This window comes from Buteo buteo, chromosome 1 (assembly GCF_964188355.1).
Source record: "Buteo buteo chromosome 1, bButBut1.hap1.1, whole genome shotgun sequence".
In the NCBI taxonomy this organism is placed as follows: domain Eukaryota; kingdom Metazoa; phylum Chordata; class Aves; order Accipitriformes; family Accipitridae; genus Buteo; species Buteo buteo.
In genome coordinates, this window is record NC_134171.1 from 64899661 (window position 1) to 64914698 (window position 15038).

Here is a 15038-nt window from a genome sequence, read left to right on the forward strand (position 1 = left end):
TATCTGACCCGAGGACTCCTTTTTTTTCCCCTCTCAGGCATAACAGTCTCCAGCCAGGCTAACGACATGGTGGGGTTTGTGTTGCTGAAGCAAAGGACCAGCATGGTGGTGAGTGTGAGGACAAAGCTGAGGGGAGCCTGCAGGACTCTGGGGAATGGTACCACTGCTCTGCGTGCTGTCTCTGCCATGCTTCCCAAAACATGTCTCCTCCCCTCCATCATTTTGGGGAGAAACAGCTGTGGCAGCAAGACCGCCCTCCCTTCTCTCTCAATAGCCCAGTCAGTCTAGCATATGCTCCCTTCTGGGTAGAGAAAACATGGTTACTAAACAGTAAACCCACATTCCCAATCTGTATGTCAGGGAACTATGTTACCCGAAAGGCACAACACAGAACAAATCTGATGTAAACACTACACAGGCTAGAAATGCTGCAGTGATTAAAAGACAATCTCCAACATTCATGTCTAATGCTAACCTTGAACTCCGGCCAGCAAAACCAAGGTAAATCCATTACAGAGCTTTACAGGCATCTTTGAATTTCCTTCCATCCTTTTTCTTATAATTCTGCAGCCTTGGGGGCCACAAAGAGGAGTAGCTTGGCTGGTGTTAATGCCATGGTATAAATCTGTTCTCACTGAGATCAAAATTAGGCTATTTGGGGCCAAATTCTTTACCAGTGTAAATTGGCAGGGCTTCATTGCCTTCTGTAAATGAAGATGGCTATTTGCATTTATAACATCAGATGGGTGGCTAATTGTTTGGCATTCCTTGAAGATATGAACAGACGGCAGCATAACTGATTAATGACTATTATTAATCTCAGCTGCTCACAGGAGAGTAGTAGCCGGTTTTCACATCCACTCCTATTATGTACTTGGGCAGTGCAGTTTTCCAGGCCTGAACTCCTGAGGACGACCGAAGCAGAGGACAGCTTTTCTTTCAGCAAGGAGAGTGAGATTACCCTGTTGCTGACGTACAGTGTCCAGTGCAACATCACAGTACCCAAAGAAACTATCACCTCAAAAAAACCCAGTGTTTCTCTCTGACCTGGTAGTCTCATTTTTGACCAATTCAATTTCCAGACCAAGCTTACTTGTGGCCAGCTCATACAACGTTTGTTCTCATGCTAACACTGCTCTTCAGTTCCAGTCAACCTGATTCCCTTGTGCTCTTCACTGGGTGAACAAGCAAACATTCCTGTTAAACAAACTCTTCAGTCCCCAACATCTGCATGCCTTGCCGAGTCCCTTCTCACTTGGCATCACCTTTTACATGGATGGAAGTCTCACAAAGGCTTGTGCAATGCCATTAAACGTTCCTTGGCTTTTACAAAGCCACATCATACTGAGGAGCTGTTCCCAGCTAATCCTTTCAGGTCCTGCTGCTCCTCTTATTCGCAACTTATGAGCTTCCAATTTACAGCAATGCTTTTGCCCACAACCCTGCACATTGCACCTACTGGAGTGCATCCTGCTTCTGCCACTGCTGTCAGTCTCCCCAGTTATTGCTGCCAGAAATGGACAGCTTCACAATCTGCATGTCCTTCACAAGTGCTGCTTGCCACCACTCCTGCTTCTTGTCCAGGCGTACTCCCAAAAACGCTCAGTGAGAGCATATGCAAGACCAGCTTCTGAATTCCCTTTCTAGCCTTCTCACAGCACCTCCCATGTGCCGGCTTGGTCCTGAATTACTGAGATTCTCTTTTGCTTTCCTTTCCTTGCTGAACAGTGTATCACAGAAGCATCAGGCCAGCCCAGCACACCTGCTTTTCACCCTACTGAGTTTTTTTTTTTAATTCCCATTTACCTTTGAATGTGTTCTTTCTTTTAAAATTTGTTCTTTCCCACCTTGAATCAAGACACAAGGGTTTGTGTTTCTCTGGCCAGACCGTGCCCAGTTTGCTCTGAGGGAGGCATTAATACTGAAGTTCAGTGCAGCAGTCCTTTCCGCATGTGCAGAGATCCTGGGGTACTAATCTGTTTGAATTCTCCTTTTGCTGCAGATGGCAACACTTCTGCTTCTGTGCAACCCCTTTCCTCCTTCCTTCCCAGTTATTGGGGCCCTAGCATTTCATTCCAAGCTTGCAGAAAGCAGTCCCAGGGGAGGAAAGGTGGAGTACACTGAGCTGCTACCATTCTTATCTGTGTCAGGGGATGCTGCAAAATATTTATTAGATAATGTGGTCCCAGCAATCAGGAGTGGGGCTGGTGACCTGAATGTTTTTCCCACCAAGGTAGACCGCCATTTCCTTATTAGCAGTGTTTTGGGTTTTGGTAGCAGGGGAGGGGCTGCAGGGGTGGCTCCTGTGAGAAGCTGCTAGAAGCTTCCCCGGCTCCGAGTCGGACCCACCTCTGGCCCAGGCTGAGCGCATCAGTGACAGTGGTAGTGCCTCTGGGAGAGCACATTTAAGAAGGGGAACCTGCAGTGGGGAGCAGGGTGTGAGATAAATGCCTATGTGGACACCAAGGTCAGTGAAGAAGGAGGGGGAGGAGATGGTCCAGGCGCCGGAGCAGAGATTCCCCTGCAGCCAGTGGGGAAGACCATGGTGAGGCAGGCTGTCCCCCTGCAGCCCAGGGAGGTCCACGGTGGAGCAGATCTCCACCTGCAGCCTGTGGAGGACCCCATGCCGGAGCAGTTGGGTGCCCTCGAAAATGGCCATGACTCCATGGGAAAGCCTGTGCTGAGCAGTGTGTGACTGAAGATCGGCCCGTGGAAATGACCCACGCCTGGAAAGCTCGTGAAGAACTGCAGTCTGCGGAAAGGACCTACATTGAAGCTCATGAAGGACTGTGTTCCATGGGAGGGACCCCACGGTGGAGCAGGGGAGGAGTGAGGAGTCCTCCCCCTGAGGAGGAAGGAGCAGCAGAGACAAGGTGTGGGGAGCTGACCACAACCCCCATCCCCTGTTCCCCTGCACCGCCGGGGGGAGGAGGTGGAGAGAACCGGGAGTGGGGTTGAGCCGGGAAGGAGGGAGGGGTGGGGGAAGGTGTTCTAAGGTTTGGGTTTACTTCTCGTTATCCTTGTTTTCATTTGATTTGTAGAAAATGATTTTGTTTTTTCCCCAACTCAAGTCTGTTTTTTGCCCGTGACGATAATTGGCGAGTGATCCCTCCTTGTCCTTGGGTGGACCCACAAGCTTTTTATTGTATTTTCTCCTCCCCATCCCACCGCGGTGGGGAGGAGTGAGTGAGCAGCTGTGTGGTGCTTTGTTGCCGGGTGGGCTTAAACCACGACAACCAGTTTCTAGCAGCATTCACATACTTCACGTTTTTGATGTGATTCAGCCAATACCAGAGCCTGCTAGGCAAAGAGTTTTCATTAAGGGCATGGAGAAATAAAGAAGGATAGGTACAAACCTTCTGATTGACAGAATACCATCTACTTATAACACTGCTTAGAAACCTATGACCTAGTTCAAGGGGAAGAAAAATACTCCAACTGGTTTTTAAACTCCTGAAACAAAGCAACTTCAAATTGATGCTTTATGTTGACCAATTATAAAAGCTTCTGAAGTCAGAAAATGCTGAAAAGGAAATAAAATTAAGCTCAATTTTGTCAAGAGGAATGGAACTGCTTTGTCTGACAAATCTGTAACTCATAATCAGTTTAAGTCATAGAAGTCAGCAATAACTTGCATTGTTATTTATAATACTTCTTGCAGTATGTATTGCCAAATCTACATTCCACAGTGTGCTGGTTTTGGTTGGGATAGAGTTAGTTGTCCTCACAGTAGCTGGTATGGAGCTGTGGTTTGGGTTTGTCCTGGAAACGGTGTTGATAACACAGCCATGTTTTCATTAGTGCTGAGCAGTGCTTACACAACCTCAAGGCCTTTTCTGCTTCCCATACCTTCCCACCAGTGAGGAGGCTGGGGGTGCATAAGAAGCTGGGAGGGGACACAGCTGGGACAGCTGACCCCAACTGACCAAAGATATATTCCAGACCATATGATGGCATGCTCAGCATGTAAACCTGGGGAAACCTTTCGGAGCGATGGTGTTTGTCTTCCCAAGTAACCGTTACAGGTGATGGAGCCCTGCTTTCCTGGAGATGGCTGAACACCTGCCTGCTGATGGGAAAGGGTGAATGAATTAGTTTTCAGGCAAAACTGCCTTTTTTTTTTTTTTTTTTTAAAACCTGGACATTTCTTCCAACTGCTGTTCTTCCTAGGCATACTTGCTATTCATGGACACAGTTTCAAATTTTTAAAACTCAAAGCCAACTCCAGCTGTGCCACAGGAAAGGACAGCATGCTGTGAAACTCGCCTGACCCAACTTCCTAATGGCCAGCAGAAGCAAGCTTGCAGTTTCACAGCGCAGCATGCCCTCGCAGTGGTAAGCAGTGCAGCAGAGGCAGCAATCTCCAGGTTCAGGGGATTGCAAGAAACAATTTACACCTTGTTTACACACTAAATATCAGTGCCTCTGTATGGGTGGCCTAAACCACTCTGCATTACTGTTAGCTTTTAAAAATACAGAGATGTGTTCAGAATCCTTGCTAAACTTTTCCTTGAAATGTAAATCTCTCACTATAAATGTTAAACAGAGCTTTTAGCAATGAGCATGGAGAAAAAAATATCCTCACAACTAGGACACAACAGAAAGCCACTCCACTGTACTCCAGGTTCAAAATGTCTAAGTTGCACTTCATAAAGACACATTTTAATAAATTAACATTTATTGAAAATACCACGTTAGCCTTTATTTTGCTCATTTGCCCCAGTGCAAATTTAAGCTATTTAACATGTAAATTGTAATAACAGAACTGCAAGCAGCTTCATAAAATAAAAGACCAAATACAGTTATAATACAATCAGACTCTTTAATCTGGTGGGTAAGGAACAGGGGGGTGGAAGGGAGTAATCTGTTTTAGGGTCTGATACACAACCTATCTTGTTGTTTTAACACATACATCTGTTATTAAAAGCCACCGATCAGCAGTATAACATGCATCTAAAAATTGACAATATTGGGCATCATCCATTAAATATACTATTTGTAGACAAGAATCATTAGGGATAGGAAAAGGATTAAAATAAAAAGAAAAGCACCAGGGCTCCACAGCCCTCCTAGAATGAAGTATTTTGCAGGGAAAGTGTAATGCCATTTGTCAGCGCTCTAGTGCCACATGCCATAAGGACTAGCATTTGGTCCATTTCCTGCATATTTGCTGTAGAAATGCACTTCTTTGGAAAAGCAACCGTCAAGGCTTTGCAAATGCAGGGTTACTTCAAACACCCAGCTTATTGGCCTGGGTGAGGACAACTTTCAGAACGGGCATGAAAGCAGAGGTCTCGCTGAAGTTGCTAGTGCTGACTATGTGCGTGTGGATGTTCAGTCCTTCCTGGTAGTTGTGGGTTTCAATGCTCTTCACAATGTTGTGCAAACCGCTAATGATGGTTGGAGAGAGCTGCAAGGAAGCCAGGCAAGGCAGGTAAGCAAAAAGAAAAAAACCAGCACAATACACTAGTGCTAGAAAAACAGAAGTCCTGAGTGTAACACTTGGCCCTCAGGAAGGTGCAGCAATTAGTTCCTTTCTTTAAAGGCAGACATCTTCAGAGCTGCGCCACATTGGGAACAGTCACTGGGAAGTCTAAAAGCAGACTTCAACAAGAACATACCTTCTCTGCAGTACTGCAAAGCCCTGCAAGCCTTCACTACCAGCTCCTGGATGCAATTCCCTGAGGCAGGAGACCTGCTGTGACAGACTAGCACATGAAAAACCTACTGAGCTTTTATGCCTTTGGGGTAAAGTTAATTGCTCAGCAAAGATGGTCTGACAATGACAGGATCACACCACTCTAATCCTAAGGTACTAAGAGATCTAAGCCCAGTCTACCACAGACCTCCTGGAAGGCTTTGGAAAAATTACCAGATCTTCAAGAGTACTTGCACATCTGCCTTCCAGTGAAGTCAGTGAACCTCCAACATCTAAATCTTCTGCTTTTTTTTTTGCTGCGTGTGTCTCACTTCATGCTGAGAGTGGGGGAACTTGCTGTGTTGGCTCATTCTGCTAGCACCTGGGGCCAGGGACCCTGCTGATGCATTCATCCAGCACCTACTGCAAGGAGATCTGCTCTTTGGCTCAGCACAGTCCCTGCACAGCACAATAAAACTCAGGACATGACCCCAAAACACTGTAAAGTCTGTACAGGCACTTGGGGCCAAGCACTCTACCTAGCTGTTTCTGGGAAATGCATGGAAACATACAATATATTGATTTGAAGCACACTTCCAAAGAAGGAACAAGCACCTTTTACATATTGCAGCAGGGTCCACACCACTGATGAAGTTCTTGGCCATACCTGCAGTATATGATGGGGTGTAAGGGGAAACATAAAACAGAACTTACTGTCTGTTCCCTAAGTTTGTCATATAGAAACTCCAGGCGTTTATTTGCATCATCTAGTTTCCTCTTAGTTTGCTGAAAGAGAAATAAATATATTAAAACACAGTGATTTAAAGAACACCATACTGATCTGATAGCATTGCAAAGAGGTCCATGCAGCACACAAAATTCCTTTCTCAATATTTTCCTAATACATCATTTGAATTCTTTGCTCTGTACTTTTCTCCCCCGATTTTGGTAGGAAAGACCACGTGATATGACTGCAGTTCTCTGCATGTAACCACTCCAGTTAGCTACACAGAATGGTGAACTGTAAGGGTGCATCCCAAAAGCCACTGGTCATTTGTAAAACCCACTGGTATAACTGATATGGAAAGTAACAGAACTCTGAGTTGCAGCATGAATTTTTTTCTAGGGTTTACTGGCAAAGCCTAATGATAGCTGGATAAAGTTATTACTGGAATCAAGTATCCAGCAACATCAATGACAGTGTAAGGGCACATGCAGTCACTGAAGTCTAAGTATGTACAACTCAGTCATCATTTATGGCAAATCCTCATTATATTTTTCATTAGGTGATTAGTAAAAACAGGCATTTGTTAAGTTGTTACTGCCAAAAGAAAAACTAGTAGCCTAACCCAAACTGTCCTTACAGATCCTTTGTGCTTCCATGATTTTATAGAGAGTAAACCACCCATTGATGTGTCTGGAATTATTTTGCCACCACAGGCTCTTAAAGTAACTCCAGTATATTCCACCGGCAGTGCCACAGCAGCTGCTGGAGAAATGCATTTTTATCCACCTTTTTTTTTTTTTTTTTTTAGACAAACAGCTACAGAAATTGAAGATTTTAATCCAGAATAACAAAACAGTAATAAAGCATCAAGGTTACAATTACAGAAGCACAAAAAAGAAGGTGGTCAACAGCAGTAGAAATCCTATCAGTGCACAAGAGTAATGAAACTTCCTCCTAAATCAGTATGCACATCAATCTATCTTCACTTAGGATAGTGCCATTTCCCCTGGCAAATGGAAGATGTTTCCCTGGATTAAACAATTGCCCAGAGAGACAATAACAAAGCCTATGGGAATGCTCTAGCTCAGGGGTAAAGGCAGACTTGTGGCTGCCTGCTGTGCTAGAAATTAGGGAAAGCTGTTCGGATGGCAAAGGACATAAAGGAGAACACAGCACATGGATCTCAGGCTATGTGTGGAAAACCCCTCAGCAGTAGTTATATGTCAAGGAACTGAGACAAATAAGGAAAAAGTACACCAGGAGGAACAGATAAGAAACTGGCTAATTCTTTTGGACTCGCTAACTCTCTCAGATACATGACTTCAGAACATTTGTTTCAAAACCTGTGAAAAGACATACACGCTACTTTCATTTTACAGATGGCCAACTAGGGCAAAGAGGAACAAATTGTGTTTAGTAAACAGCAAGACATCTCTCCAGCCAAAGGAAATTAGGTGGAAGAAGTGCAAACTGGTTGTTCTCCTCACTCTTTGCTTCCTGTTCCCATTTCCCCCTTTAGAATGTAATAACAGAGTAGTGTCTGCACTTGTTCTGACAATAACTGATGCATACAGTCAGGGCGGTGTGTCTCAGCACTGCATGCCGCAAACACTTGCTCTGCCTAAGAAAATCAAAGAGACTTAACAAGAAGCAAGCAAAATGTGTTGGCAGAGCAGAAGAGCAATCCCTGGATGCAGACGTGAACTGAATGCTTTTGCCTTCTTTGTGTATCTGGGAGGAGCACTCAGAGGAAGAAAAGGTCAAAGGGTCCATGCAGTATATTACTTCTATCCCTGCATTCTACACAGCCTAACCTTTAAAGAAAGGATTTTGAGCCATTGAATGCTGCTGAACCTTATGAGGTCTGTCCAAAGAAAGGTCTATGGCCTCAGAAAGCTTCTGTAAAGGAGTACATGGGCAAGTCCACCCTGAAACTGCTGGGCTGAGACCCACAGGGGAAAGGAGTATGTACATGCAAATGTCAAGTCTAAACCACAGAGCCAGCTGAAATTGTACAGTGGACATAAGACAGAAGCGACACCGAATGCCCAATATACTCCCACAGCCATTGCCACAGAGCCCTCAGACAGCTCAGCTCCCAGTCACCCTAACAGGAACGTGAGGCTGTGCTGCTGACCAAGCACATTCAGCGCACAACGCCCTCTGCACACAACCAGCCTGTCTTTCATCATCCACCTTTCAGCATGTGGCAGGCATGAGCTGAATAGTCAGCATCTGGGCTTTGGGATAGAGTGTTATTTACTGACCATTGGAAATAAATGAGAAGCTTTGAGACAGATGGCTCATTTACGAAGTACTGACTGCCACAGGAAATGTTTTTCCTATCCAGCTCCAGTGGTCATGTTAAAGCTCATAACCTTCCACTTCTCTGCTGCCCATTGTTTCCTTTTGAAATGAGTTTGCTATCAGAAATCACAAATCACAGATCAAAATCCAAGGCATGTACTCACGTATGTGAGCCTTGGCTCACACGTGGCATAATACCAGCTGCTTCCTGCTCTGAATTATAAGAAGCAGTTAAGCAAATGTGCAGGGCATGCCTCCACAGTGATCACACTCTCAGGTGAAGGAAGGACAGCCCTTTCTGAAGGTTTTAGAATTTTTAACTCTATTTTTTTAAAACCATCAACATCAAAACCTCAACTGTAACCAATTCCAACCCTCCTCAGAACAGCAGAGGAGGCTGCAATGGGTTAATTCCCTGCCCATAAACAGCACCATCATGCGCTGCCCGCTATAAGGACCAGAGTCCAAGTGCTCAGGCAACTGTGCTGTGCTCTGGCCCCAAATTGCCACATCCTATGTGCATATGGCTTTTCTACACATTGATTGTGGCTGCTTGAAGCAGCCTTTAGAAGGAAGAAGCCATCTCAGGAGAGGCTGTGATGGCTAGCTGTGCTGCAGGTACCAGCTCATTCACCCAAACAAGAGGCTGGGAACACCACAAAGACCTACCGGATCAGAGGCAGACAGCAGGCACCTCTGGATAAGAGCTTCAAATGTAGTTTTCAGAATAAGGTGCTCGTCAGGGATGGGCTTCTTTGTGATCTTCTCTGTTGGGAGTGCCTGCACATGCTGAGAAACAGAGCAGGTGAGGCTTTTCCAGGTCACTGTGACCACATGTAATTTTCAACTAAACCAAGTGGCATTATTAACCAGGTTGGCACAATTCCTATTTCTTCCCTGTGGGTGCGTGGAGGTGACATTATCAGCATCTGCTGTTGCTCCCTCTGAAGAGCTGTGAAGTTACAGAAGGAAGCAGCTTGTTGGTCCACACAAACTAGAGCATTAACTGCAAAGAGGTAGTGTCTAGGCGGAGACTACAGTAGCAAAATGCCAGCATGGTGCAAAACTAGCAACTAAAAACTCTGCAGTACACTTTGGAGGTACTAGAAATGCCTGGACAACAGGATCCCAGGCTGCAGGGCTCTGCTGATGTACAAACAAAAAACATGCAGTGCTGGGGCTACATTACCTGGATGGCATTGCCAATTGGGGCCCCAGGGGCCCCCTCTGTGCTGGGTTTGGAAACAGCGGGTGGCATGATGCATGGCCCCAGGGGCTGGGAAGCAGGTGGGTAGCCACCCTGCAGCACCAGCTGTCCTGCAGGGAGGTGCGGAGGCTGGAAGCTGGGTGCAGCTGTGGGTGGTGCTGGAGCCGGAGGCTGCTGCATCTGAGACTGTGGATCTGCCAGCGGGTTCATGATGGGGGAGGTGATGGGAACCGGGGGCAGGAAGTTATCAGGGACCTGGGGAAAAAACAAACAGTGCATTTATGCTGCCATGGCTGCCGCAGGCAGAGCACAATATGCAGCTCCTACAGACTTCCCAACCCGCAGCAATTGAGAGCTCTGCCAAGCAGAGTGCTGAGCCCCCAGAATATAGAAATAATGGGTAGGCAATACAGCATTTCACGGTGGCTAAACAAACGTATTCCTCTGGCTGCAGCTGCACAGTAAGAAGTGCCCTGGTGCAGTAATATCCTCCAGTGTTACCAGTCCTGTGCACTCTGCCTGTCCTCCTGCCCGTGCAGGGCAGGAGCAGCTTGCCCAGCCTGCAGCTGGCCACAAGAGCTGATTACAGCCACCTCAAATCAGAGCCACTCTCCTTCTGCTAAGGGCACAAACCAGAGGTTTGGCAGACCAGCACTAACAGAAGAGTTGCACTAATGAAAACTAACACACGCCTACATCTATTCTTACTATTGGGTCATTATATTTAGATTTTTATGTCTCACTTTCAAGGGTACATTTTTTTTGTCTGTGCAGTACACAGGTCACAGCTAGCAACACACAACAATAAAGCTTCTGAAAGCCTTTCAAGCTTCTGGCAAACAGGTTTGTGCTAAGACAGATTATGAGCGCATTTCAGATTCATCCCTAAGCATCTGCCAGTCTTTACACAGGGGCATTTCGGAACCATTTGGTAGAGGGAAGAAACAACAGAATGAGCTACTGGCCTCTGCTATGCATCATACAGTAATCCAAACAAAAGAAAGAGCTCCCATGGGAAGACATACATTTCTTTGGGCATGCATAGAAAAAAAGGAAAGATTACAGAACCCTGAATGAATGATGCCAGAATTAAGCTAGTGGTTTGGCACAGCAAGAAAAATATTCCCAATGCAGCACCAAAGTCAGTTATAAAAGCAATGAATCACAACAATAAACTTTTGAGTGGTGGATAAGTTCTTAGGTAGAAAACAATTGCAAGTTATGCTGTGGCTTGAAATGCCAGATGGTTCTTCTATTTTACAACAGTCCATGTAATGAGTCATTTTATAATATCCTAAACCGCAACATACAGTGGACATAAGGGAAACAAACATAGAAAAATTTCTGACAGAGGTTTGTTAAATACCCAACAGGGAATGCAACAAACACAACTCCTCATTTAGAAGGGAGCCAACCCTCAAACCCTAGCTATAGCAGAAGTTCTGGCTGTGACACACACACACACAGCAGTAGCAAAAACCCTGTTTGCAGAAGACTGCTTCTTGAGCTCTCAGGTCCAGCAGCTATTCTCACTGACAACTTCCCTCCTTTTACTTAAGAGCCTGAAGGCCCAAAAGGCAGCATGCCAGCTGCTGTGCAACAAACATCCCAGCACTCAGGAGCACACAAAGTATCCCCTATCCATCCCCCAAAAGCTTCTTCATCTTGAACTGCAGACACCAAAATCCGAAGGGTAAAGGAGACTTCTGCCTTAACCTTCACCTAGACCTTAACTTGCCTGGTCCAACTTTTTTTTTTTTCTCCCCATGCTTTACACACTCCAGACTAACTCTTGCTTCCCAAATGCACCAGGATCAGCGAGCAGTGGATGACACTTGCTGCTGTGGAGATACGCAAGACTACAGCAGCACCAAGGGATGAAAAGGCTCACTTTGCACCAAGCGTCCCCAGTTATTCTGTCCTGCTGCAATCTAAAACCGTTTTACAAAACTACATTGTCTCCATCACAAAAATTGTCTTACTCTTAGCAGATCTCTCAGGGTCAAACCCTTAATCAGGATAAATTGCTTTCAGCTCCAGCAAAGTCAGTAATCTATAACAATTTGCACAGCCTCATCATTTCGCCTAAGTATCATCTCCTGCAAAACTCATCAGCTTTACTGCAGATGAAAATAGTCTGAGGTATTTTCTTCCCTCAAACCAGGATCAATGTTGTTATTAACAACCACAACTTTAGCAAAAAGCCACTGTCTCTTTAGAGGCTTAAATATTTTGAGAAAGATAATGCACACTGGAGAGGCATAAAGGCCATTTCTGCTCATGAGGTGCAGCTTTTGTTTGCTGCTAACCCTTCTTTTTCCTTCTCCTGCCAATACGTTTCCCAGGAGCAGCTTAAGTTACTACTTTTCAAGTGATCAGCACTCAATTGTGTTGAGACAGGATTTCCTAGATTACCTTCTTCTTCTTGGCAGCTCTGTTCAGGGCAGGAGGGTCATTCCAGCCATTCTGAGGCCCTGTAACAGAAAGAAAACAGAGACCATAAGTACCTCAGAGGAGGGTAGTGATGCTTTCTTGAGCTCAGCTGGGCTATCTCCCTGCCACAGCTCTGCTGGCAGGGGCTTGGCAGAGCCTGTCCTCAGCTGCCTGCTCCTCTGCCCTTCACTGGGGACCAGAACAGCTCCTGTGCTAGCCAGAGCATCCCAACACCCCATCCATCAGACTCTTTGGGCTCTGCGCCCACTGCACAGGTTTGGCATCTTGACCAACTGTTCTCAAGTTTGACAGAAGTTGATTCCTTTTTTTTTTTTAATAATTAACTTTTTCTTCTCTTGCAGGAAAAAAAAAAATCTTTGAGCAGACATGCCCCCTTTGAAGGGGCAGGCAGTTGCCTACCATGCCAAAAACAGTTCTGCTACACAGACTGTATATGTGAAGACAGTTTCAGTTACCGGTGAAAGATTCTCCCATCTGTATGATATGAGAAGAAATGAGAACTGGTTTTGAACTCATGATTGCATCCTGCGATGGATTTATACATGACAGTTAAGACGTGTTCCCCAGCAACACAACACAGAAAGAAGAGGTAAATGAGGCAACAGGAGCCTTAAACATTTCAGGCCAGATTCACCCAACCACCCTGGACACACAAGGAGCCATAAAATCAGGTTTCCCCTGCCAGCTACAGCATATTTATGGGTGCTTTGTGTCCCAAAAGCAGAGCACAGCTGCTGGAGCAAGGTGGCAAGATCTAGCTTTTTGCACCAAGGGCAATTTGTTTGAAACTGGAAGAAACAGAGGATGTCTGAGCAGATTCACTCAGAGTCCGGAGTGTTGTTCTGTACCAAACCTTCTGCTCTTCCAAGAAAGCACGCTCCATGCAGCTGCAAGATTTGTACACAAAAGCTCACACCAGTGCATTAGAAATAGCTCCACATCTCATCACAGAGCGCATGTAATCAGGACCAAAGCATTATAGCTCAGCATTACTGTGGCCTTGCCAAGTAATCAGGATTTATTGCACAAAGCCACAAAAAGCCAACAAAACCAAATCCCTGCTCAATGGACTTTTTCACCACAGTGTTTTTCACTTAGCAGATGATGAATTCACCTTAGACAGCAGAGCTTAACATCACTGCAGAATTTGCTTAATTTATCTGAAATTTCATTTGCTCCCGAGCTTTTGTTAAATAAGTTCCAGATCCAGAGCATGTTAAAGGGGTAAATGAAAAACAATTTAAAACCCTTTTCACATCTGCTTTCTCTTGAACAAAAGGCAGTGCCATCTCCAGACAGCCATGTGCCCCAAGGGCTCCTCTGTTCCACCCTTTCCAGAAAATCCTAGAGTATTTCTGATATAGAAAGTCTAATGTCTGCAGTGCTGATAGCGATAACATGTTAAGAAAAATCTCCCATACTATTACTGCTTTAATTTCCTGGAACAATTTGCTTTAAAAAAAGGAAACCCAGGCATTTGTTTCTGTGGTTAAAAACTCCAGATATTGTTGTTATTGGTTTTAATTAAGGAATCAAAAATTGATTTGATTAAAGTCTAAATGGGCAAACAGCATCACACTTAATGTTCTCTGAAGAACATATGCATTATTGATGTCTGTTCAATTAATTTCATGTAGTGGCTATAATTATTTTCAGGTTACGTGGTACCTAGTTCACCTGGGAAGGGAGAGGCCTGGTCTTGAGTTGGTAGGCTTTCTGCAGATAAAATGCAAAGAGAACTAAAAAAAGATTTTCTTTGAAAATAAAACAGTTGATCTGTAATTTTTGATTAGCAATTTAGTTTCAATAAGCACAAGAAGTTAGGAGAAAAAATGCCTAACCTAATTACAACGCCAGTTTAGAGACAAGCCATTTGTCCAAACCACCCTGTGGAACTGCTTTTCTCTACCTTCCCTGAAAACAAGCCTGTTGCTCTTTCCATGCAGTAAATCAGTGTTTCTAGTTGTTTCTAACAATTGTTGCAGCGTCCTGGCCTACTTTCTTATCTCTTCCAGTGTTCTCATTTTCTATTCCTAACAGCCAGTGCAGCTGACAGACCATTACTCTCAGCAACAATCTTCTCACTGTCTTTTTACTATTCCAGAAATCTTTCCAGGAGATGCTTAAAGTACTTGACTTCAAGGTGGACGTCAAGTACTTCCTCAAATCAAGGTGTACACTCAACTGCATCCAGCCAAGCAAAAAAAAAAAAAAAAAAAAAAAGGAATGTTCACACAGCAGCTTCACACCCATGTGAAAAGACATTGCTTGCTCAGACTGAGCAACAAACCGAAATGGCTAAACACAGCCAATAAAGCCTTTGGCACTTCAAAGAGAAGAGGAACGTCAGGGATGAGAACTCCTTTCCCTGGGGTTGGTCTGATGCACTTACAGTTCTGGTGGAAACCCTTCCCTTAAGCTCACAATTGCTCTATCACAACTTAAAACAAGATTCAGAAGACTGAAAATTAAAACTCCCTTGAAAGCAGATTCAAAGATCTATCACAAAAGAAAGTGAGATAGGTTGAAAATGAAATTAAATGTGGGCTTTTCTTGCTTACTGGAGCTCCAAGCAGAGCTTAATGTACTGATGTTACATGCACTTGCAAAATCCAGAAGATATTTACAGAACTGTTTCTTTTTAAGTCCAAGCCAGTTCAAAGGTCAGGTGCTTTTCAAAACTTCAAATTTGACATATTTTTTTC

The 15038-nt window shown here is 44.7% G+C and overlaps 1 protein-coding gene across 16 annotated transcripts in view; it reads right to left on the bottom strand.

Annotated features, from left to right (window-relative positions):
* Nucleotides 1–4668: 4668 nt before the first annotated feature.
* The window catches only part of SEC31A (SEC31 homolog A, COPII coat complex component), a 46086-nt gene continuing 35716 nt past the window's right edge, over nucleotides 4669–15038 (bottom strand). For 8 of the 16 annotated variants that reach the window (XM_075033926.1, XM_075033918.1, XM_075033913.1 and 5 more), the window contains 5 exons: nucleotides 12295–12353; nucleotides 9862–10134; nucleotides 9342–9461; nucleotides 6353–6424; nucleotides 4669–5410 (listed from right to left, as the gene is read on the bottom strand). In XM_075033926.1, coding sequence (XP_074890027.1) covers nucleotides 5231–5410; nucleotides 6353–6424; nucleotides 9342–9461; nucleotides 9862–10134; nucleotides 12295–12353 — 704 coding nt within the window. In that variant the 3' untranslated portion in view covers nucleotides 4669–5230. Of the gene's footprint in view, nucleotides 5411–6352; nucleotides 6425–9341; nucleotides 9462–9861; nucleotides 10135–12294; nucleotides 12354–14001; nucleotides 14050–15038 lie in introns of those variants that run through there. The other 8 variants (XM_075033908.1, XM_075033872.1, XM_075033852.1 and 5 more) reach the window with 3 other exon arrangements.